Here is a 24,171-nt window from a genome sequence, read left to right on the forward strand (position 1 = left end):
TGTTTATTTTAAAGCTAAGTTTTAATGAGATGGCAGCTGAACGAAGCAAGACCTTACTGCAATAATCAGTTTGAACCACAAACCTGATTTAAAGATATTGCAACCCAGTGTCAGGGAATTGGATTTAAACAATACCAGCTCGCTCATCACCGGGGTAACAAGGCCTATCCTGTGGGGGCATCTGGACTCGGAAGGAGTTGAGAAGGATGAGAGATGATGGCTTTGAAACATGTCTGATTCCGAGGGGGCTTCACAGGGCACAGACTGAGTGTTCATTAGCCCTTCACCAGGGGTGGGGGTTAGCTAAAACAAAGAGCACACTCTCTGAATAAGGGGTCTGCCATTTAAAACCAGGGCTGAGGAATTTCTTCTCTCAGGGCATTGTTAATGTGAACAGTGGAAGTGTACCAATATTTAAACAATGTGTTCAGGTTTATTCTAACACAGCCAGCAGCTGGGACTGGTATCCCAGAGACAGGGACGTGAGCACAGTACCACAACCATTAATTATATTCAGGGTGGTTATTGGTAAGACTGGAAGAGCCAATTGAAAGGGTTCAGAAAAGATTTACAAGGATGTTGCCAGGGCTGGAGGATCTGAGCTACAGGGAGAGGCTGAACAGGCTGGGGCTGTTTTCCCTGGAGCGTCGGAGGCTGAGGGGTGACCTTATAGAGGTTTATAAAACCATGAGGGGCATGGATAGGATAAATAGACAAAGTTTTTTCCCTGAGGTGGGGAGTCCAGAACTAGAGGGCATAGGTTTAGGGTGAGAGGGAAAGAATTAAAAGGGACCTAAAGGGCAATGTTTTCACACAGAGGGTGGTGCGTGAATAGAATGTGCTGCCAGAGGAAGTGGTGGAATAGACAGGTAGGAGGCTGGAAGAACACAGCAAGCCAGGCAGCATCAGGAGGTGGAGAAGTCAACATTTCAGGTGTAACCCTTCTCCAGGGCTGGGGGTGGGTGTGAGGGGGAGCTGCAGATAAAGGGGGTGGCAGGGGCAGGGTGGTGAAGTGGGGATAGGTGAAGACAGGTAGAGGGTACAATCTGGTTGGACATTTGGAAGAATGAATCCGGTGGGTGGCAGGGAGTATAGTGAGAAAGGGGGAGGGCCTGGGAAGGGAGACAGGGAATGGGAAGGAAGCTTATTTGAAATTGGAGAATGCAATGTTGAGCCCTATGGGTTGGAGGCTGTCCAGGTGGAAGATGAGGTGTTGTTCCTCCAATTTGTGATTTGGTTTGCTGTGGCAATGGAGGAGGCCAAAGATGGTCGTGTTGGAGAGGGAGTGGGATTGGGAATTAAAATGGGTGGTGACTGGGAGGTCCAAAGAGGTAAAAACAATGACTGCAGGTGCTGGAAACCAGACTCTGGATCAGTGGTGTTGGAAGAGCACAGCAGTTCAGGCAGCATCCAACGAGCAGCGAAATCGACGTTTCGGGTAAAAGCCCTTCATCAGGAATAAAGGCAGTGAGCCTGAAGTGTGGAGAGATAAGCTAGAGGAGGGTGGGGTGGGGAGAGAGTAGCATAGAGTACAATGGGTGAGTGGGGGAGGAGATGAAGGTGATAGGTCAGGGAGGAGAGGGTGGAGTGGATAGGTGGAAAAGGAGCTAGGCAGGTCGGACAAGTCTGGACAAGTCATGGGGACAGTGCTGAGCTGGAAGTTTGAAACTAGGATGCAGTAGGGGAAGGGGAAATGAGGAAGCTGTTGAAGTCCGCATTGATGCTCTGGGGTTGAAGTGTTCCGAGACGTTCTTCCTCCAGGCGTCTGGTGGTGAGGGAGCGGCGGTGAAGGAGGCCCAGGACCTCCATGTCCTCGGCAGAATGGGAGGGGGTGTTGAAATGTTGGGCCACGGGGCGGTGTGGTTGCTTGGTGCGGGTGTCTTGGAGACGTTCCCTAAAGCGCTCTGCTAGGAGGCGCCCAGTCTCCCCAATGTAGAGGAGACCGCATCGGGAGCAACGGATACAATAAATGATATTAGTGGATGTGCAGGTAAACCTTTGATGGATGTGGAAGGCTCCTTTAGGGCCTTGGATGGAGGTGAGGGAGGAGGTGTGGGCGCAGGTTTTACAGTTCCTGTGGTGGCAGGAGTCAGCCCCTGCAGGCCTGACTGAGACACACTGTTGTTAAAATACAACACAAGAAAGAAGAACTTAGAACACCTTAACTCCATTGGCAACCTTAAGTGTATAATAGATATAGTAATACTAACATCCCATAAATACACCCTTTGGCAAAAAGGCAAATTCAGAAAGAGAGATTTTGATTCATTTTACAATCTAACTGTCAAGGAAGAATCCTCCCAGTTAATCGAGGGAAAAGGAGCTTCCACTTCTTGATGCCCACAACAGCAACTGCTTAAAGCTAACTCTAAATACAACAACAGAAAAAGAGAAATCATGGTCTGTGAGAACTGGTCACACCCAGCCATGCTGCCTCTATTGTTGCAACTTAAAAAAAAACCCAAACCCTCACAAGCTGTTTACCGGCTCTCCGAGTACTTGCACCTCAGTCTTAAAAAAATCAGGACAAAATAACCCCTTAAAGCGACAGCATTGTTCCATATGCCATTTAACACCCCTATTAACCTGTGCCACCACCTTCAGAGGTCAGTGGGCAAGCTTCCCAAGATCCCTCTGTTCCTCTGAGCTTCCTTGTGTCCTGCTATTCTTTCAGTATGTCCTTGTTCCTTCTTCCAACGCGCATCACCACAAATTTATCAGGGTTAAATGCCATATTCCACTGATCTGCCATCTACCACATCCATCCATGTCCTCCTGTAATCTAACACCTTCCTCCTCTGTCACCCACCTGGCCAATCTTTGTATCATCCACAAACTTATCACTGTCCCTCCCACATTCCCATCTTCATCATTTATGGATATCACAAACGATAAGGGACCCAGCACTGATCCCTGTGGTACACGACTGCACACTACACTCCAGTCACACAAACCGCCTTCTACTACCATCCTCTGCCTCCTGTTACTAAATGCAGTAATATCCTTCCTATAGTGCGGTGACAATTATTTAACATCAGGTTTTATCCAAAGTGTTTACTAGCCTGAGGATGGAATTAATCTCAGTATTTATTAACATGTGGATGCGTGTATGGATTGTGATGTGTGGTAGCCATTGTAAGGTGGGGGTGGTGACCTGAGCACTTTTTATTTCCATTTATGTCAATTAGGTTCTATCATTGTATTGCTTCAAGTCAAAATCTAGGGATAAAATGAGGCCATTCATCCCCTCAAGCCTGTTCTACCACTAACTGAGATAATGGCTGATCTCTGGCCTAACTGTAGTTATCCAGGTGACAGCTCTTCATATTTTCAGCTTCCAGAAACGTCTGGTTTAAAATTAACACTTTACCCAATATCGATTGCGATTGGAGAAACGTGCACCAAACTCCCATCATGCCTTGTGTGTGGAAATGTCTCCCAGGTTTGCTCTGGTTTGTAAACTCTGTCCTTTGCCTTAGATGCTGCAAATGATGCAAGTTGTCCCTCTCTAACAACCACATCAGGTCCCTGAGAGATCTTGAGGAAGCCAAGCCCTGGCCTGACCCAGTACTTCCAGGAGTCATCACATCAGCACTTGTTGTATTGAGGAATATTTTACTTATCAGGTGCTTTTAAATCTAAAAACCAGGATTCCGTCTGCGTTGCTGATTATTTCTGTCAACCCCAGAACAGCTGGCCAGAGGAAATGTCTTTCAGTGAGAAAATATATTTCCCAGCTGGATCCAGGGCGGGCACCAAGGGAATATTGGAAACAAAAACAGAAATTGCTGGAGAAACTCAGTCAGTCTGGCAGCATCTGTGTAGAGAAAGCAGAGTTAATGTTCTGAATCCAGTGACCCTTCCTCGGGCCTCCAATTTCTGTTTTTGTTTCAGATTTCCAGCATCCCATAATTCTTTGTTCTATTTAAGTGAAAGTTACGGTTCCATCAGTCATATTTCTGAAAGTGTCACTGCCTGACCTTCACTTTGGAGTGATTTAAATGATGTCCGACATTAATGCAGTTATGAATTAAGATTTGTATTTATTTTGAGAGCAGATCACTCGCTCCTGTTCTGACAGGGGCATAGTCATTGAGAAGTTCTTGGGAAGAAACTGTAAGGTGTTTGACTCATTCAGAATCAGAACGTCACAGGGCTGTTAGAACATAGATTCCTTTATTCTCTTTGTCATTGGCTCAACCATCTTCAGCTGCTTCATCAATGACCTTCCCTCCATCGTAGGGTCAGAAATGGGGATGTTTGCTGATGTTTGCAGCATGTTCAGCACCATTCACCACTCCTCAGATCCTGAAGCAGTCTGTGTTCAAATGCAACAAGATCTGGACAATATCCAGCCATGGGCTGACAAGTGGCAAGTAACATTCACACCACACAACTGCCAGACAATTACCACTTCCAATAAGAGACAATTTTCCAATCAGCCCTTGAGATGCAATGGTATTACCATCACTGGATCCCCCTCTATGAACATCCTGGAGGGGTACCATTGACTAGAGACTGAACTGGCTTTGCTGTATAAACACAAGAGCAGATGAGAGACTAGGAATACTGCAGCGAGTAACTCCCCTCCTGACTCCCCAATGCCTGTCCCACCAACTAAAAGGCACAAGTCAGGAGTGTGAGGGAATACTCCCCACTTGACTGGATGGGGGCAGCTCCAACAACACTAAAGAAGCTCAACACCATCCAGGACAAAGCAGCCCACTTTATTGGCACCACATCCACAAACATCCCCTCCCTCCCCCACTGACTCTCAGTAACAGCAGTGTGTACCATCTACAAGATGTGCTGCAGAAATTCACCAAAGATCCTCAGACATCACCTTCCAAACCCATGAGCACTTCTATCTAGAAGGACAAGGGCAGAGATACATGGGAACACCACCCCTTGCAAGTTCCCCTCTGAGCCCCTCCCCATCCTGACTTGGAAATATGCCACTGTTCCTTCACTGTCACTGGGTCAAAATCCTAGAATTCCCTCTCTAAGGGCATTGTGGGTCAACTTACAGCACATGGACTGCAGTGGGTCAAGAAGGCAGCTCACCCCCACCTTCTCAAGGGGCAACTAGGGACGGGCAATAAGGGGAGACAAAAGCCAAATGGTATTATTGCTGGATTGTCCATTCAACAACCCAGGTAATGTCCTGGGGACCTGGGTTCAAATCCCACGGTAGATGGTGAATTTGAATTTGATAAAAATCTGGAATTAAGAGTTTAATGATGACCATGAATCCATTGTCAAATGTTGGAAAAGCCCGTTGGGTTCACTAATGTCCATTTGGGAAAGAATCTCCCATCCCTACCTGGTCTGGCCTAGACTTGAGTCCAGACCCACAGCAATGTGGCTGACTCCTAACTGCCCTCTGGGCAAATTAGAGGTGGACAATGAATGCTGGCCCAGGCAGAGATGCTCACATCCTGGGAATGAATTTTAAAAACTCTCCTTTGAGACTCCCTCTGTTGATGGATAGTAATCCCTTAGTGGACAACGTACTCCGTATGAACGATACACATCCATGTGGTGCATCGACAGTGCTTCTGCCAGCATTGCTAGAATTGTCCAGTATTCTCCATGATTGTGCCTATTTGGGCACTGCCATGTTTTTTAATGGCAGAGTGTTCCATAGTGAGCATGCTCAGAACCTCCCCCATGTACAATGTGAACCTTTCGGGAGGTGGGGTGGTATCAGGACCCGCTGCTGATTGTTTAATGAGCTGTGGCAGGGTTACTCCTGTGTGTTTCCCCAGTCAGTGTTTATCAGGGGCTGGGGAAAACGCTCTGTGTAAACTCAGGGCTGTGTCTATTACTGCATTCTCTGCTGGTTTCATACAATGTTTAATCCACAGTAATGTCCTTTTGTCGATGTTTAATACAAATTCTGGTGTGTATTCACCAAAGCTGTTTAGATCCAAACTCCTTTCTAGGCTAAATTGTGGAGGTGACCCATGACGTGTCACTGATTGGCACACCGGCCTGTCCCCTTTCTTGGAGAAAACAGGGGCTGTTTTTGCTAACTTAACGTTTTTGCTATACAAATGCAAATTGTTGTTGTTGGCAAAGATTCCAATCTGGAGGGACTTGGCTGATAGGACTCAGTATCTGTGAGGAGACGAGGGGGACACCAGAACTGCAGGGTTAGACAGGAATCTCCAGGAATGAATGAGAAATCCCAGTGGGAATACTGTGAACCGACAAGGAAGAGAACTACCATCAGGAAAATGGAAAAAGAGAAGGCTTTCCCATAGTGTTTTCCCCTCAAGTATGGAAGTATTGGTGTGAGGGAAGGGGAGTTACTCTTCATGTAAGAGGAGGGAATTAAACAATCAGGTTATCAAAAGTATGTTCTCTTTCTGATTGGCTGCAGAAAAGCCCTAAACCTGAACTCAATCTGAAGCGATGAGCCTAAATCTAATCCTGACCCAAATCCTAAACCTCACTCTAGCCCTTAACCAAACTGAACCCCTGATCCGAACCTTGACCCCAAATCATGGGCACTAACCCTGAACCACAGGCACTAACCGAGGGCACAACCCCTGGTTAGCAATGGTAGTGCAGTTTAGTTTGTAGACAATGATGCCCCCCAGGATGTTGGCAGTCAGGGTCATAGAACATAGAACAGTACAGCACAGAACAGGCCCTTCAGCCCACGATGTTGTGCTGACCACTGATCCTCATGGATGCACCCTCAAATTTCTGTGACCATATGCATGTCCAGGAGTCTCTTAAATGTCCCCACTGACCCTGCCTCCACAACTCCGTGCTCTCACAACTCTCTGTGTAAAGAACCCACCTCTGACATCCCCTCTATACTTTCCTCCAACCCATTTATAACTATGACCCCTCGTGTTAGTCATTTCTGCCCTGGGAAATAGTCTCTGGCTATCGACTCTATCTATGCCTCCCATTATCTTGTATCCCTCAATTAGGTCCCCTCTCCTCCCCCTTTTCTCCAATGAAAAAAGTCCAAGCTCAGTCAATCTCTCCTCATAAGACAAGCCCTCCAGTCCAGGCAGCATCCTGGTAAACCTCCCCTGAACCCTGTCCAAAGCATCCACATCTTTCTTATAATAGGATGACCGGAACTGGACGCAGTATTCCAATGTCATTGAAAATATGAATGGGCGATGGTTAGTTCCCTCACTGTTGGAGATGGTCACCTGTGTTGGGTGAACATTACTTTGCCTTATCAAGGCAGACCCAACCAACTCTCAAATCTACCAGAGAGCGGCCACAGTGGGGAGGAGTCATCTGGTAATTTTGTGTTTCCGTGGTGATAGAAGACTCTGACATCCTGCAGCCACAGCTGATTGGTCACCTCTTCACGTGAAGATGATCAAAAGGCAGAGCAGTCCTGAGGGCCCAATGGTCTCCTCCTACACCTGGCTTGTTTGTTACTACCATCCTCATTGAACTGATCTGCTGGGCACCCATTATCTCATTGAGATGCCAAACTGCACTGGCTTAGTGATGAGGGGTGGGGTAGATTGGGCACACTCGGGAAAGGGGTTCTCACCAAGATGTAGAAACATGTGAGAGACTCAGGTGGAGTCGACGCTGAGAATTTGATCTGACGGCAGAAATGACAGCATGGCCAAGAGGCCATGATGGGACGGCCATTTCAGACTGAGATCAGCAATCTCTTCTCATTGTTTGCAATTCTTTATCCCCAGAAAGCTGTTAACACGTAGCCTTTGAGTCAAGTCAAGACAGAGTCGGATGGATTTTTGGACATGAATGAATTAGAGGGGATGGATTGGGAGGTGGGAGTGAGGTATCAAAGCCATCAAATAATGAGGATTCAAACACAATCCTCAGGATCCCATTTTGGATCTTATCAAGTATTGAAGGTGGGAAAAGGTATCAGCTCAGGGTGAAAGGTCATGTAATGAACTGTCCTGCAATACACTCAAAGTTAGCGACCCTACCATAAGGAGTTCCATGGGATAGGTGGGTTAGATGGGTTGAAGGTTTCTCTACAACTACAGGACAACCCAAGGATACTTGAACCGAAAAGAGAAAACAAATTTTCAAACCATGATTCAGGATTAACACTGACTGATTTTCAAAGGCCACTTTATTGAAAAGGTTTTGATCTAAAACAGAAGAAATGGAGGAGACAGGCTCTAAAAGAATGTACTGATTGAACACAAAACAAACATTAGACAGAATGTGACACTGACACCCTCTTGTATTTTCACTGGATTTGACAATCTTTTCTGTTTTGTTGAACTGAGGGGTATAAACAGTGAGGAACAATTCTCAATTCCAGGCTGATAACAGGTGACAGATCCAGGTACCCAGACTGGTCACCTCACTCAGTTTCATCCAGGACTGAGCAAACACAACTTGCATTTGTATAACGCCTTCGAGATAGTAAAACATTCCACACAATTCACAGGCGTATTGTTCAGCAAATACTCACACACAGCTATAATGAGCTTGGGGACCAGTAGTTTGAAAAAGAGGCATCTCTTCAGTGGGTTGGGGTGGGGAGGGGGGAAGCAGAGTTTGCGAGAAACGTGGGGAGGCTGAGGGAGGGTATGTCAGAGCTCAGAGCCCAAGCAGCTGATGGAATGGCTACAGGCAATGGAGTCAGTAACGTCAGTGACCAAGGGGCCAAAAGTGCACAGTGCAGAGATCTTGGACGGTTAGTGGGTCCAGACAACGTTACAGAGTGACGGAGGGACAAGGCTGTGGAAGAATTGGAAACCAAGGAACCCAACTAAAGGCTACAGCTATTGGAGATAATTCAGGCTTTTAATCAACACACTTATCATTCCGCTCAGTCAAGTGATCTATGCCCCATACATCACACTTGGCCCAGTCACATCTCTCTAGGATTCACTGTGTGTAGGTCACAGCGTCTAATGCTCCACTCTCCCCATTTCCCACCTCAATACCCTCCGGCTCCCACATGACGGAATAAAAATGCTCCCGGTCTCACTCTCTCTGGGTGACGTTAGCCCATTCGGGGAAGCTGTCCAGATTGAACATGAGCCGACCCCAGGTGTTGATGGCGAGAGTGACACTGGCCACTCCGATGATGTTCAGCATGAGCCCAGCCTTGACCTGTGGAAAGGGAAAACATCGATTCCATCACATTGGTTTAAATCTACCCTCAGAAAGCTGGCTACCTTAAAAAAAACATTCCTGATGTTGGGAGGGAGGGAGGGAGCTCACGGAGATTAGTGCGAGTGCTGGAGTCTGGAACAGATAGAGGCCATTCAGCCCTTCACTGTCTACAGCAGAGGACCCACCTGCATAGCCATTCAAGTCTTTTACACATGAAATAGAATTAGGCCATTCAGCCCCTCACTGTCTGTTATACAGGGAAAGGTGGAGGCCATTCAGCCCCTGCAATCTGTTGGAATGATGGAGCACAGACAGACTTTGTTTCACCATTATAGCTGTGCTAGCTCTTGTAGATTACTCCCACCTCTCCACACTTTCCCCATTACCCTGCAATATCTTTCCCAGAGTATTCACTGGGATATAAATCAATAATATTTCCAATTACTGAATGTTCAATAACAGAAGGACACAGATTGAAGGTGATTGGCTGAAGATCCAAACGGGGAGAGGGGTTTGAAGGTACAACCATTGCAGGGTCGATGGGAACGAGTGCACACTGGGGCTGGATGGAGCCCCACGGAGCTCAATGCCTCCTGATACATTGATTATTCTGTGGTTCATTCCTACAGTTTCTCTCATTCTGTTTTTGAAAGTTCCTATTAAATCTGCTTTGACCAGATTTCCAAGCAGCCTGTTCTGGATCACAACTCAGTGTGACAGAAATCCATTCCTCCCCTTACTTTAGGAGGCTTTGTCAAACCTCTGAACTCCCATTCCTGAGCCTAGTGTTGCAGACACAGTCCCTTCCTGTGGAAGCTCTCAGTATTATTCCAACAAGCCCCTCTTGAGCTTCTTTCAGAGAACAACCTCATCTTCCCACATCTCTCCATGTAACTGCGAACCCTTGTCCCCAGAAACATTTTAATAAAATGCTGAGTGCCCTCACCAAAGCCTTGACATCTCTGCCAGTACCTGGTATCAGACTGGGCACAATACACAGGCACTAACCAGAGGTTTATAAATAAAGCTTGCGGTTTAGTGCTTCATTGCTCTTGTACACTTTGCCTGCTTTGATTAAGCTGATGCTCTGTCTGCTTTTTAACAGCTTCCTAACCTGTCCTGTCACTTTGGAAGGTGCACCCCTCCCCCTGGTGTCTCGGTGCATACAGCCACTCTACAGCTGTACCATTTAGTTTTGGTTCCCTCATCTCCTCCTCCCTCCAAAAATATAACACTTCACACTTCTCTGTGTTATCCTGTATCGGCCATGAATCTGCCCCATTCCGATCGTCTGTGTCCTTTCAAAGGCTGCGATTCTCCTCCTCATTATTTCCTTGTTCCATATCATCGACACATTTTGAAACTGCCTGGCAATTTTTGTATTCCCACACGAGGTGGGCATTGTGAACAAGAGCAGTTTTTGTTGCCTGTTGCTAACTCCCCTGTGAGTAGCTGGTGCTGATCTGCTGCAGGCCCATGTGGTCTGGGTATAACCCCTTGTGCTGTTAGGAAGTTAATTCCAGGATGTTGACCCAGTAACGGTGCAGGAAGGAGGAGAGATTTCCAAATCTGGGTGGGATGTACTTTCAATGGGGGGGGGGGGGGGGGGGGGGGGGGTTATACGCAGTAATGTGCACCAAAGTCTAGATCACGAACATTCTGCAGACAGAGCAGTGCTTGTGACTCCCAGACAGACCAACATGTACTCCCTCCGGTCTGACACACAGCTGTTCATCACTACTTCCTGCTTTTGCCATTTTAAATATGCCATTGCAAGATGTCTCCAACTTCCATCTCTATCTCTGTCCATTTGACCTGCTCCACCATTCAGTACCATGATAGAATCCTGCTGTGTGGAAGCAGGCCATTCAGCCCATCGATTGCACATGTTTATTCAGATTGGGAATTAGCTTTACTTTCCTGTCTGATTCCCATCGCTCCCCCTCCAACCCCGTGTTCCCCCCCCCCCACTCCTCTGCCAATCAAAATACTCACCATATCAAGGACCATGAGGTGACCGTAGGAGAACACAATGGCGTTGGGGGGTGTAGCAACAGGCAACATGAAGGCAAAGGAAGTGCTTAAAGTGGTCGGGATCATCACGTACAGAGGATTCAGCCGGATGGTGATGGCCTGAATTGGAAAGATTGAGCGAGAGGGACAAGTTAGCAAGGAGGAGGCGCTGACACATCCGCTCTGTGTTTGTTATCTGGGATTATGGGCAGTAGGATTATTGTTTAATGAAAGACAATTGAACCCAAGTTAACTTGGTGTAATCATTCAATGCTGGTGTTAATAGTTCACTCGCGTGATCTTCAATAAATCGGCTGAAGGTGATATTGAAATATCCAACCCAACAGACGAGAAGCCCCATGATGAACAGGATTTGGCACTGAGATTCTGTGGGTGTTTATTCTGAATGTACAGGGCCGTGATGTGATCAATGAGATATGAAACCCGCTGCTTGTTCTTTTCGGTGGATGTAAGAGATCCCATGATTTTGAAGGCGATCAGGGCAGTTAATCCCAGTGTCCCAGCCAATAATTCAGCAGCAAAACACATGATCTGGTCATTTCTCAGATTGCTGTCTGGGGGAGCTCGCTGTGAGCAAATTGGCTCTAACTTTGCAACAGTGACCATATTTCAGAGTACCTCATTGGCTGTGACCGGCTTTGGGATAAATCTTGTATCTCTGAGGCACCACATTGATTATTTCAGTAGCAGCGAGACACATGGAGGGAGAGGGGGAGGGGGGTTGGGGGGAGGGAGGGAGGCTGGGGGGTCAGTGAATGTTGCTTGGCCGGTCACAGCAGCAGCTCTTTCCCACCCAGGGTCCCATCAATGACCATGAGACAAATGTTGCGAACCATTTGATTTGAGCATCTTGAGATTGAGGGAGGGATTGGGGTCAGGTCACTGACCAACATCATTCTCCCTCATTAAAGGGAGCCAGTGGATCCTTAAAGAGACTTCAGCTTCATCCAAAAGGCCATTCGGCCCCTCCAGTCAGCTCTGATGGCTTATTCCCCAATTTGAAGTTGAGGATTCCTTCTTAACAATCAGTAACTTGAGGGATCTGAAGGTAGTTCCCCTGTCCAACATGTTGCAGAAGCAATATACATTGCTCACCATCCTCTTTCCTGTTGGGATCTACAGGGATCACTTGGATGAGTGTGACAGAGGAAATCCACTTGGTCATCTAATGAGAAAGGGGTCTATACTTAAATAAGATGTAGGTCATTACATAATAGCATCTAGCTGTGAGTTAAGATAGACAATGTTTCAGGGCTATGAGGAAGGTGCACATTGTTGGTGTCTCTCCTTCGGGATGTGCGACTGCTCTCCCACCCAGTCTGTGAGACAGTATTCTCGTTGATGCTTAAGGCCCTCCCCAGCATTAACCCCTTCAGCCCCTGAAACCCTGATATAAAAGGGAACATCACTGACATTTCTTGCTCATCCCTTGAGAAGGTGGGGGTGAGCTGCCTTCTGAAACTGCTGCAGTCCAAGTGCTGTAGATTGATCCCCAATGTCCTTAAGGAGGGAATTCCAGGATTCTGACCCAGCAACAGTGAACAAATGGTATATTTCCAAGTCAGGATGGGGAGGCGCTTGGAGGGGAATTTGCAGGGGGATGATGTTCCCATGTATCTGCTGCCCCTTGTCCTTCTCGATGGGAGTGGTCGTGAATTTGGAAGGTGCTTGGATTGCTTGGAGAGAGTGAAGACTGCAGATGCTGGACGTTTTGGGTCAGGACCCTTCATATTGGATTGTTTTACAATGTGAACCACATTGGCATTTGGATGGGGATATGGACCGAAAGGGTTAGGAGGGATATGGGCCGGGTGCTGGCAGGTGGGACTAGATTGGGTTGGGATATCTGGTCGGCATGGCCAGGTTGGACCGAAGGGTCTGTTTCCATGCTGTACATCTTTATGACTCTATGAGTCTCCCATTCCCCCAACCCCTACCCATCCCCCAACCCCTCCCCATCCCCCAACCCCTTCCCATCCCCAACCCCTCCTCAACCTCTACCCCTCCCCAACCTTCCCCCCTCTCCCAACCTCTACCCCTCCCCAACCCCTACCCCTCCCCAACCCCTACCCCTCCCCAACCTCTCCCCCTCCCCAACCCCTCCTCAACCTCTCCCCCTCCCCTAACCCCTCCCCAACCTTCTCCCCCTCCCCCACCCCCTCCTCAACCTTTCCCCGCCCCAACCTCTACCTCTCCCCAACCTTTCCCTCTCCCCAACCCCTCCACCTCCCCAAACTTTCCCCCTCCGCCAACCTCTCCCCCTCCCCAAACCTCTGCCCCTCACCAACATCTCCCCCTCTCCACACCCAACCTCTCTCCTCACCAACCCCTCCCCCTCCCCAATTCTCTCCCCCTCCCCAATCCTCTCCCCCAACCTCTCCCCCTCCCCCAACCTCTCCCCCTCCCCCAATCTCTTCCCATCTACCACCCTGCCCTCCCCAAACTCTCCCCCTCCCCAACTTCTCCCCATCCCCTTCCCCCATTCTCTCCCCTCCCCCAATCTCTTCCCATTCCCCAACATCTTCCCCCTTCCCAACATCTCCCCTCCTTAACTTCTCCCCCTCCCCCGAACACTCACCTTCCCCAATTTCTCCCCCTCCCCCACCCTTCCCCCATCTGCTTGTCCTCATTGATCACCCACCCTAATTCCAAACAGAAAACTGAAAATGGATTAGAACTTTAATGGCTCAATGTTTGTGGTTGGTGTAGGTTAAAAGTGTGATTTAGCCCATTTTAAAATTCATTCATGGGATATGGTCATCATTGGTTGTTCCAGTATTTATTGCCTGTCCCTAGTTGCCCCTTGAGAAGGTGGGGGTGAGCTGCCTTCTTGAACTGCAGCAGTCCATATGCTGTGGGTTGACCCACAATGCCCTGAGGGAGGAAATTCCAGGATTCTGACCCAACGACAGTGAAAGAACGGCAATATATTTCCAAGTCAGGATGGTGAGGGGCTTGGAAGGGAACTTTCCCATTTGTTCTCCTCCTTCCTGAGCAGTAACCTGACTGATTCCTGTTACCAGAGTTCAACCTCTGTTTGACCCCAGGCTGACCCAGCCTGGTCTAAAGGACTGTGTATTGAACAATGGCAGCACTCCCTGGCTGGGAGTGGAACCCACAGCGTTGGAACCCCAAGAAAACCTCCCCCCCCATCATCCCCCAGCCCCACATTTCACCCCAGAGTAACAGAATAACGCACTAAATGGAAAGCACACACCATTGAAGCCAGGACAGGGAGGAAGAGGGTAGCTGTAGCGACATTGCTGGTGCACTCTGTGAAGATAGCAACTGTCAGACACAAGATAACCACAATGGCCCATGGGGGAATGGTCTGGAGGGGCAGTAACTGATTCCCCAACCACCTGGAAAGGCCAGAAACCTGGGGGGGAAGAAAAAACATTGAACATTTTAACTCAGACAATATTTCTGTTCATGTCTGTAAATTAAATATAGAACCTTAAAAGTTAATAACCTTAGGATTATTACCTGAGCCACACACAGATTGGTTTAGGTAAAGAAGTGGGTGGGTGAGGCTTAGTTTGTGGATGCCTGGTATGAGCTCTGAGGAAATTAGGAGCTCGATTATTTAGACTATCTTCAGCAGAACTATCCTGGGACTAGGACTCTGTTCAGTCGTAATTAGGGGTCCTCCAAATGAAACAATGGCTGGAGAGGGGGGAATGTTAGAGTTAGAGGACGGCAGTGGGGGGGGGGGGTCAACTGAGGGAAGATGTGAGGAGAATAGTGTAGAACACCAGAGGGATATAAATGTGGAATGGGTGTAAAGGGAAAGATAATGTGGAGTGATTCTTTTTTGCCAGGAAAAATCTAGAGAGAGAGCAGAAATGGAGGCAGCGCAGGAGCAGAAAGAGCTGGGTGCATATGGGTATATTACATAGAAGGTGGCAGGATGGGGGAGAGCCAGATTAATAAGGTGCACAGTTTCCCCAGCTTCATTAATAAAGCCATATAGCATCAGAGCCAGGAGATGATATCAATCCTGTATAAGATACTGCAGCCACCATCTCTCAAGAGAATTGTGCAAAAGGAGCGGTGAAGCTATCAAGGCATTTAAAACTCCAGATCTTTAAACAAATGAAATAGTCTCACTGTATTGACATAAACCTGAGGGCCATTATTACAGGATTTGATTTGATATATGATTGTCACATATACTGAGATACAGTGAAAAGTATGTTTTGCATGTCAACCTGACAAATCATACCTTACATAAGTACATCAGGGTACCAGAGCAGAATGCACAATATCGGGTTATAGCTACAGAGAGGGGGCAGAGAAAGATCTACTGTAATACATAAGAGGTCCGTTCATAAGACTAAAGAGCGGGTAAGAAGCTGTTCTTGAATCTGTTGGGATGTGATTTTGCAATCTCCCATTTTCAAACTGAGGTGCGTTTCATTTCGGGTTGGTTAACAACTCCAACTGATGAGAAACTATTTAAATGGGACTAAGAATTCCAGGGCTTTGTAGGGCCTGGGGGTGGGATCCACCAGCAGCGAGAGTCAGGGGGGCAGAGGTGAGTGATGTGACCTTCAGTGGAGAGAAGGTGCCGGGGAAGCTGAAAAGGTCTGAAGGTGGATTAATCACCCAAACCAGATGGACTACACCCCCAGGGTTCAGGAGATTGTGAAGGCACTGGTAGTGATCTTTCAGGAATCACTGGAACAAGGGAGGCTCCTAGACTGCTGGAAAACGGTGAATGTAACACCTCGGTTTAAGAACAGAGGGAGGCAGAAGGCAGAAAACTACAGGCTGATTAGCCGAGATTGGTTGTGATAAGAGTCTAGATTCCAATATTAAGGACGGGATTGCAGAGCATATGGAAGTGCACGGTAAAATGGGGCAGAGTCAGCACGGCCTGGGAGATCGCGCCTGACAAATCTGTTAGAATTCTTTGAGGAAGTAATGAGCAAGTTAGACAAAGCAGGGCCAGTGGATGGGATCTGTTTGGATTTCCAGAAGGCCTTTGACAAGGTGCCACACCGGATGCTGCAAAATAAGAGCCCATATTGTCAGGGGCAAGGTAATGGTATGGAGAGATGATCGGCTGACTGGCAAAAGACAGGGATTGAGGATTACATTAGATTCCCTACAGTATGGAAACAGATCCTTCGGCCCAACGAGTCCACACCGACTCTCCAAAGAGCAAACCACCAGACCCAGTCCCCTACCCCACATTTACCCCTGTCTAATGCACCTAACACTATGGGCAATTTAACATGGCCAATTCACCTGATCTGCACATGTTTGGTTGTGGAAGGAAACCGGAGAACCCAGAGGAAACCCACGCAGACACAGGGAGAATGTGCAAACACCACACAGACAGTCACCCAAGGCCAGAATCAAACCTGGGTCCCTGGCGCTGGGAGGCAGCAGTGCTAACCACTAAGCCATCATACTGCCCTAAACATCCCGTACGGAGAGATGATTGGCTGACTGGCAGAAGACAGGGATTGGGGATTAGTGTTAGGGCTACAACTATTCACGATGTACATTAATGAGCTGGACAATGATACTGAGGAGATTGCAGATGATACAAAGATAGGGGCAGGTGGTGGTGAGGAAGGGTGAGGCTGCAAAAGGAAACGGGCAGACTAGGAAAGTGGGCAAAGAAGTGGCAGACTGGGTATAATGTGGGCAAGTGTGAGATTATGCACATTGGTAAGAAGAGTAGAGATATCGACCACGGGTATCCCCCACTTTTCAAAAGCTCACTTTACACCACTTCGCTTTTATGGAAGACCTACATTAGTGCCTGTTTTCGCTAACTGAAAGAAATCCAGGAGGAGTTTTGCTTTTTTTGAGAAAAGGTGAAATTTTTCCCATATAAGTTAATGCTTCTTCGCTTTACGCCATCTTGGCTGACAAAAGGTTTCATAGGAATGCTCGACTTTCGGATAGTGGAAGATCCCTGTATTTTCTAAACGGGGAAAGGTTTTGGAAATCTGAAGCACAAAGGGACTTGAGAGTTGTAATTCAATATTATCTTAAGGTTAACATCAGGTTCCACTGGCAGTTAGGAAGGCAAATGGAATGTTAGCATTCATTTCAAGAGGGCTAGGATACAAGAGCAGGGATGTCATAGAACATAGAAGGATACAGCGCAGTACAGGCCCTTCGGTCCTCGATGTTGCGCCGACCGAATCCTACCTAACCTATACTAGCCCAATAACTTCCAAATGCCTATCCAATGCCCGCTTAAATGACCATAAAGAAGGAGAGTTCACCACTGATACGGGCAGGGCATTCCATGAACTCACAACCCGCTGTGTGAAGAATCTACCCCTAACATCTGTCCTATACCTACCACCCCTTAATTTAAAGCTATGTCCCCTAGTAACACCTGACTCCATTAGCGGTAAAAGGTTCTTAGTATCTACCCTATCTAAACCCCTAATCATCTTATACACTTCTATCAGATCTCCCCTAAACCTTCTCTTCTCCAATGAGAACAGCCCCAAGTGCCTCAGCCTTTCCTCATAAGATTTTCCTACCATTCCAGGCAACATCCTGGTAAACCTCCTCTGCACTCGTTCTAAAGCTTCCACATCCTTCCTATAGTATGGCGACCAAAACTGCACACAATACTCCAGATGAGGCCTCACCAGAGTCTTATACAACTGCAACATGACCTCAGGACTCCGGAACTCAATTCCTCTGCCAATAAAGCCCAGTACACCATATGCCTTCCTCACAGCACTATTTACCTGGGTGGCAACTTTCAGAGATCTGTGTACATGGACACCAAGATCCCTCTGCTCATCCACACTACCAAGTAGCCTACCATTAGCCCAGTAATCCATCATCTTGTTATTCCTACCAAAGTGAACGACTTCGCACTTAGCTACATTGAATTCCATTTGCCACATTTCCGCCCAGCTCTGCAACTTATCTATATCCCGCTGTAACCTACCACTTCCTTCCTCACTATCCACAACTCCACCGACTTTTGTGTCATCCGCAAACTTGCTTACCCAGCTTTCAAGTCCTTCCTCTAGATCATCTAGATTGTCCTGCTGAGGCTGTACAAGGCTGTACAAGGCTCTGGTCAGACTGTATTTGGAATATTGTGAGCAGTTTTGGGCTCCCTATCTAAGAAAGGATACACTGGCAACGGAGAGGATTCAGAGGAGATTTACAAGAAGGATCCCGGGGATGTCATATGAGGAATGGTTCAGCACTCTGGATCTGTACTCAGTGGAGTTTAGAAGGATGAGGGGGGAACCTGATTGAAAATTGAGAGGCCTGGATAGAGTGGATACGGAGAAGATGTTCGGCAAAAGTGAGGACCGCAGATGCTGGAGATTAGAGTGAAAAGTGTGGTGCTGGAAAAGCACAGCCAGTCAGGCAGCATCTGAGGAGCAGGAACATCGACGTTTCCGGTAAAAGCCCTTCATCGGGAAGAAGATGTTTCTAACATTAGGGGAGAATAGGACCTGAGGGCACAGCGTCAGAGTGAAGGGACAACCTTTCAGAAAGGAGAGGAGGAGAGATTTCTCTCACCAGAGGGTGGTTAAACTGTGGCACTCGTTGCTGCAGAGGGCTGTGGAGAACAAGTCACTGAGTGTTATTTAAGACAGAGATAGACAGATTCCTGATTAGTAAGGGAACCAAAGGTAATAGGGAGAAGGCAGGAGAATGAGGTTGAGAAACATATCAGCCATGATGGAATGGCAGAGCAGATTGGATGGACTGAATGGCCTATTTCTGTCCCTAATCGATATGTAACCCCAGCCTGTAAGTGTGATCCTGAGCTGCCAGTCACTGGAGCAGTCCCTTCTCATTCCCAGTCTCCACTCTCGTCCCCTGTATTGTTACAATACAGTCTGAGTTACAAAGCCTTGTCTTTATACTCCCCACTGACCATCCTAGGGCTCTTGTAAAAACTGCACTGTCAGGAAGTACACGTTTAGTCTCAACTTGTACTTTCTGTAGTTCAGGAGGTGAGGCAATGAACAATTGAGATTTGTAAAATACTGAATAGAATCAAGCTATTTGCTCTGGTTAAGAGATTCCCAAGTGAAGGGCAGGAATGATTAGATTCCCTACAGTGTGGAAACAGGCCCTTTAGCCCAACAAGTCCACACTGACCCTCCGAAGAGTAACCCACCCAAACCCATTTCCCTCTTACGAACACACCTAACACTATGGGTAATTTAGCATGGCCAATTCACCCGATCTACACGTCTTTATACTGTGGGAGGAAACCCGAGCACCCAGAGGAAACCCATGTGGACACAGGGAGAAGTGTAAACTCCACACAGGCAGTTGCCAGGGGCTGGAATCGAACCCGGGTCCCTGGCGCTGTGAGGCCGCAATGCTAACCACTGAGCCACCGTGCCGTGCCACCCCAATCTGAAGGATTCTGCAGAAAGTAGCCAAAGGGGAAAAATGGAGCCCTCTCCCTCCAAAACGCTGTTGGGATTGTGGGAGGAGGTCAGCTGGAAGTTTCAGGAGTGAGATGGATAGATTTTTGGAAGGCAAGTGTATCAAGGGCTATGGAGAAAAGCAAAATCGAACAGTCAACTGGACAGCAGTGTATGCTTAATGGGCTGAATGTCCTCCTCCTGTTCCTAATGAGACTATAGACAGTTCCTGCTCCTACAAAATCAGGCTTACAGGATAATGACAGTGAATTATTGTGATCTGGTTAGTGCTGCCTGTCAGGGCTGGGGAATGAGGCTCTTTCAATTGGATATTTGAAACAGGAGGAAAAAACATTGATAGAAATTATTTTAATTTTTATTCCGTGACATTTTGAAAAGAAACATTTATAGGAAAGAACATGGGAGTGGGGAGCAGTTAGATTGCTCTTTTAGGGCTAGTACAGTGCGAGGGACTGAGTGGCTTCCTCCTGCATTGAGTGAACCTATTCTATCAGACACATCATGAACTTTCTCTGTGTTCTGTACAAGAACAACATCCCAGGGTGGTATCTACTAGGCCCAGCTGAATTGGTCATGTACACCGTCAGTTCAGCCACTATTCTGTCCTCTCCCAGTTGCCCCTGCAGTGTCTGTACCTGAGCAGGGAGTGGGGGGTGGGGGTTGGGATAGTCAGAGTGCTTACCTCACAGCCTTTAGCCAGCGCAAAGCCTCCTCCCAACAGGAATACCACATTCCAGGGCAGCTTATGGTGAACAACATCCCAACTCAGGAGTCTCGGGCTCGCTACCTCCTGTTCTGCTGGACGGCATTTATAAAACACAAACAAACAATCTCACAATCATCCTTTCCTCCGCTCCAATCACTCCGGCATTGTCATTGGCTGAAATGGGTTTGGCACTGAGTCAGTAACAGAGATGTGAGAGTTGGGAGCCCAGTCTGATTGGGGAAAGGCCGATAGAGGGAGACTGGCTTCCCTCAGCAGGGATTGTCCAAACACAGCACAGGGTCACAGTCTCCGGCTGCTCTCAGGGTCGAAGCAATTGTGGTTTAAAACAAACTCTGAAAGGACCGTGCCACAGAACTGGGAAGTGTAGAGGGTGCTTTACTCTGTATCTAACCCCATGCTGTCCCTGTCCCTGGGAGTGTTTGATGGGGGGACAGTGTAGATGGAGCTTTACACTGTGTCTAACCCTGTGCTGTCCCAGTCCCGGGATGGTTTGATGGGGACAGTGTAGAGAGAGCTTTACTTTGTGTCTAACCTGGTGCTGTCCCTGTCCTGGGATGGTTTAATGGGGACAGTGTAGAGAGAGCTTTACTTTGTGTCTAACCTGGTGCTGTCCCTGTCCTGGGATGGTTTAATGGGGACAATGTAGAGGGAGCTTTACTCTGTGTCTAACCCTGTGCTGTCCCTGTCCTGAGGTGGTTTAATGGGGACAGTGTAGAGAGAGCTTTACTCTGTGTCTAACCCTGTGCTGTCCCTGTCCTGGGAGTGTTTGATGGGGGCGGGGACAGTGTAGAGGGAGCTTTACTCTGTATCTAACCCCGTGCTGTCCCAGTCCCGGGATGGTTTGATGGGGACAGTGTAGAGGAAGCTTTACTCTGTATCTAACCCCGTGCTGTCCCTGTCCTAGGAGTGTTTGATTGGGGGATAATGTAGAGGGTCCTTTATTCTGTGTCTAACCCTGTGCTGTCCCTGTCCTGGGAGGGTTTGATGGGGGACAGTGTAGAGGGAGCTTTACTCTGTATCTAACCCCATGCTGTCTCTGTCCTGGGAATGTTTGATGGGGACAGTGTAGAAGGAGCTTTATTCTGTATCTAACCCCATGCTGTCCCAGTCCCGGGATGGTTTGATGGGGACAGTGTAGAGGTAGCTTTACTCTGTATCTAACCCTGTGCTGTCCCTGTCCTGGGAATGTTTGATAGGGACAGTGTAGAGGGAGCTTTACTCTGTATCTAACCCTGTGCTGTCCCTGTCCCTGGGAGTGTTTGATGGGGACAGTGTAGATGGAGCTTTACTCTGTATCTAACCCCGTGCTGTCCCTGTCCTGGGAATGTTTGATAGGGACAGTGTAGATGGAGCTTTACTCCGTATCTAACCCTGTGCTGTCCCTGTCCTGGGAGTGTTTGATGGGGACAGTGTAGAGGGAGCTTTACTCTGTACCTAACCCCGTGCTGTCCCTGTCCTGGGAGTGTTTGATGGGGGACAGTGTAGAGGGAGCTTTACTCTGTACCTAACCCCGTGCTGTCCCTGTCCTGGGAGTGTTTGATGGGGGACAGTGTAGAGGGAGCTTTACTCTGTATCTAACCCTGTGCTGTCCCTGTCCTGGGAGTGTTTGATGGGGACAGTGTAGACGGAGCTTTACTCTGTATCTAACCCTGTGCTGTCCCTGTCCTGGGAGTGTTTGATGGGGACAGTGTAGACGGAGCTTTACTCTGTATCTAACCCCGTGCTGTCCCTGTCCTGGGGGTGTTTGATGGGGACAGTGTAGATGGAGCTTTACTCTGTATCTAACCCTGTGCTGTCCCTGTCCTGGGAGTGTTTGATGGGGGACAGTGTAGAGGGAGCTTTACTCTGTATCTAACCCTGTGCTGTCCCTGTCCTGGGAGTGTTTGATGGGGGACAGTGTAGAGGGAGCTTTACTCTGTATCTAACCCTGTGCTGTCCCTGTCCTGGGAGTGTTTGATGGGGGACAGTGTAGAGGGAGCTTTACTCTGTATCTAACCCTGTGTTGTCCCTGTCCTGGGAGTGTTTGATGGGGACAGTGTAGACGGAGCTTTACTCTGTATCTAACCCTGTGTTGTCCCTGTCCTGGGAGTGTTTGATGGGGACAGTGTAGACGGAGCTTTACTCTGTATCTAACCCTGTGTTGTCCCTGTCCTGGGAGTGTTTGATGGGGACAGTGTAGACGGAGCTTTACTCTGTACCTAACCCTGTGCTGTCCCTGTCCTGGGAGTGTTTGATGGGGGACAGTGTAGATGGAGCTTTACTCTGTACCTAACCCCGTGCTGTCCCTGTCCTGGGAGTGTTTGTTGGGGGACAGTGTAGAGGGAGCTTTACTCTGTACCTAACCCCGTGCTGTCCCTGTCCTGGGAGTGTTTGATGGGGGACAGTGTAGAGGGAGCTTTACTCTGTACCTAACCCCGTGCTGTCCCTGTCCTGGGGGTGTTTGATGGGGACAGTGTAGATGGAGCTTTACTCTGTACCTAACCCCGTGCTGTCCCTGTCCTGGGAGTGTTTGATGGGGGACAGTGTAGAGGGAGCTTTACTCTGTACCTAACCCCGTGCTGTCCCTGTCCTGGACATATACCTGTGATATCCTCCTTCGAGCTCTGCTGCATCCGATTCCATGGTGTGAAGTTTGGTTTCTTCGATGGAATCATGAACATGAGGATTGCGATGGTCAGGACCACAGTAGCATCATTGACGTATCTGAAACAAAGCAGATGGTGGGCAGGGTGAGGTTTGTGGGAATTTGCTGGGAACACACTTGGGAATGAGATACAACTAGTGCCAGTGTCACAGAATGTCATACAGTGGAGCCAAGATGGAGAAAGGCCCCCAATTGACGACACTCCCAACTGCCCGTTCCCCAAGGACCTCTAAAATGACAAGGGCTGCAGATACATGGGAACACCACCTCCTGCAAGTTCCCCTCTGAGCCCCTCCCCATCCTGACTTGGAAATATGTCCCATTCCTTCATTGTCACTGGGTCAGAATCCTGGAATTCCCTCCCTAAGGACATTGTGGCTCAACCCACAGCACATGGACTGCAGCGGTTCAAGAGGGCAGCTCACCCCCACCTTCTCAAGGGGCAACTAGGGACGGGCTATAAATACTGGGCCCATCCAGTGACACCCAAGTCCTACAAATGAATAAAGAAACATGTATTGCGGAAGGGGGATATGGTGGATGATGTTGGCGGGAGTTGAGCTGGCTGTGGAATGGGTCCTTTCCGTTTCCTTGCTCCGTTGGATCAGAAATTCCAGAATTAATAGCATGCTCCCATTCTGCACCCCCCTCACTCCAACAGCCCATCTCTCCCCCCACCCCTAACACGCAATTCCTCCACACCCCCCCCCCCCCCCCCCCCACTGCCCATGCACCAACAGCCCAACTCTCCGCACCATAGACCATCTCTCGACACTCAGGAGAGCTGGGGGTGGGGCCAATGGAGGGAGCTGGAGAGGGAGGGGGGTAAGGGAGCTGGGGGGCTAACGGAGGGAGCTGGAGGGGTAAGGAGGGTGCTGGGGGAGTAAGGGAGGGAGCTGGGGGGAGTAAGGGAGGGAGCTGGGAGGTAAGGCAGTGAGCTTGGGGGATAAGGGAGCTAGGGGGCTAAGGGAGAGAGCTGGGGGGTTAAGGGAGGGAGCTGGGGTTAAGGGAGGGAGCTGGGGGGGTAAGAGAGGGGGCTGGGGGATGAGGGAGGGGGCTGGAGGGACTAAGGGGGATCCAGGGGAGTGAGGGAAGGAGCTGGGAGGCTAAGGGGGGGTTCTGAGGGGGTGAGGGAGGGAGCTGGGGGGACTAAGGGGGGATCGGGGGGGAGAGGGAGGGTACTGGGGTGAGGGAGGGAGCTGGGGGCTAAGGGAGGGAGCTGGAGAGTAAGGGAGGGGGCTGGGGGTGAGGGAGGGGGCTGGGGG

The 24,171-nt window shown here is 48.7% G+C and overlaps 1 protein-coding gene across 1 annotated transcript in view; it reads right to left on the bottom strand.

Annotated features, from left to right (window-relative positions):
* Positions 1 to 8,066: 8,066 nt before the first annotated feature.
* LOC132830557 (Na(+)/citrate cotransporter-like) overlaps positions 8,067 to 24,171 on the bottom strand; it is a 57,890-nt gene continuing 41,785 nt past the window's right edge. Inside the window, exons 8-12 of the mRNA XM_060848342.1 lie at positions 22,844 to 22,965; positions 20,218 to 20,330; positions 14,345 to 14,506; positions 11,089 to 11,226; positions 8,067 to 9,090 (exon numbers count right to left, since the gene is read on the bottom strand). Coding sequence (XP_060704325.1) covers positions 8,962 to 9,090; positions 11,089 to 11,226; positions 14,345 to 14,506; positions 20,218 to 20,330; positions 22,844 to 22,965 — 664 coding nt within the window. The 3' untranslated portion in view covers positions 8,067 to 8,961. The remainder of the gene's footprint in view (positions 9,091 to 11,088; positions 11,227 to 14,344; positions 14,507 to 20,217; positions 20,331 to 22,843; positions 22,966 to 24,171) is intronic.

This window comes from Hemiscyllium ocellatum, chromosome 31 (genome assembly GCF_020745735.1).
Source record: "Hemiscyllium ocellatum isolate sHemOce1 chromosome 31, sHemOce1.pat.X.cur, whole genome shotgun sequence".
Taxonomy (NCBI): domain Eukaryota; kingdom Metazoa; phylum Chordata; class Chondrichthyes; order Orectolobiformes; family Hemiscylliidae; genus Hemiscyllium; species Hemiscyllium ocellatum.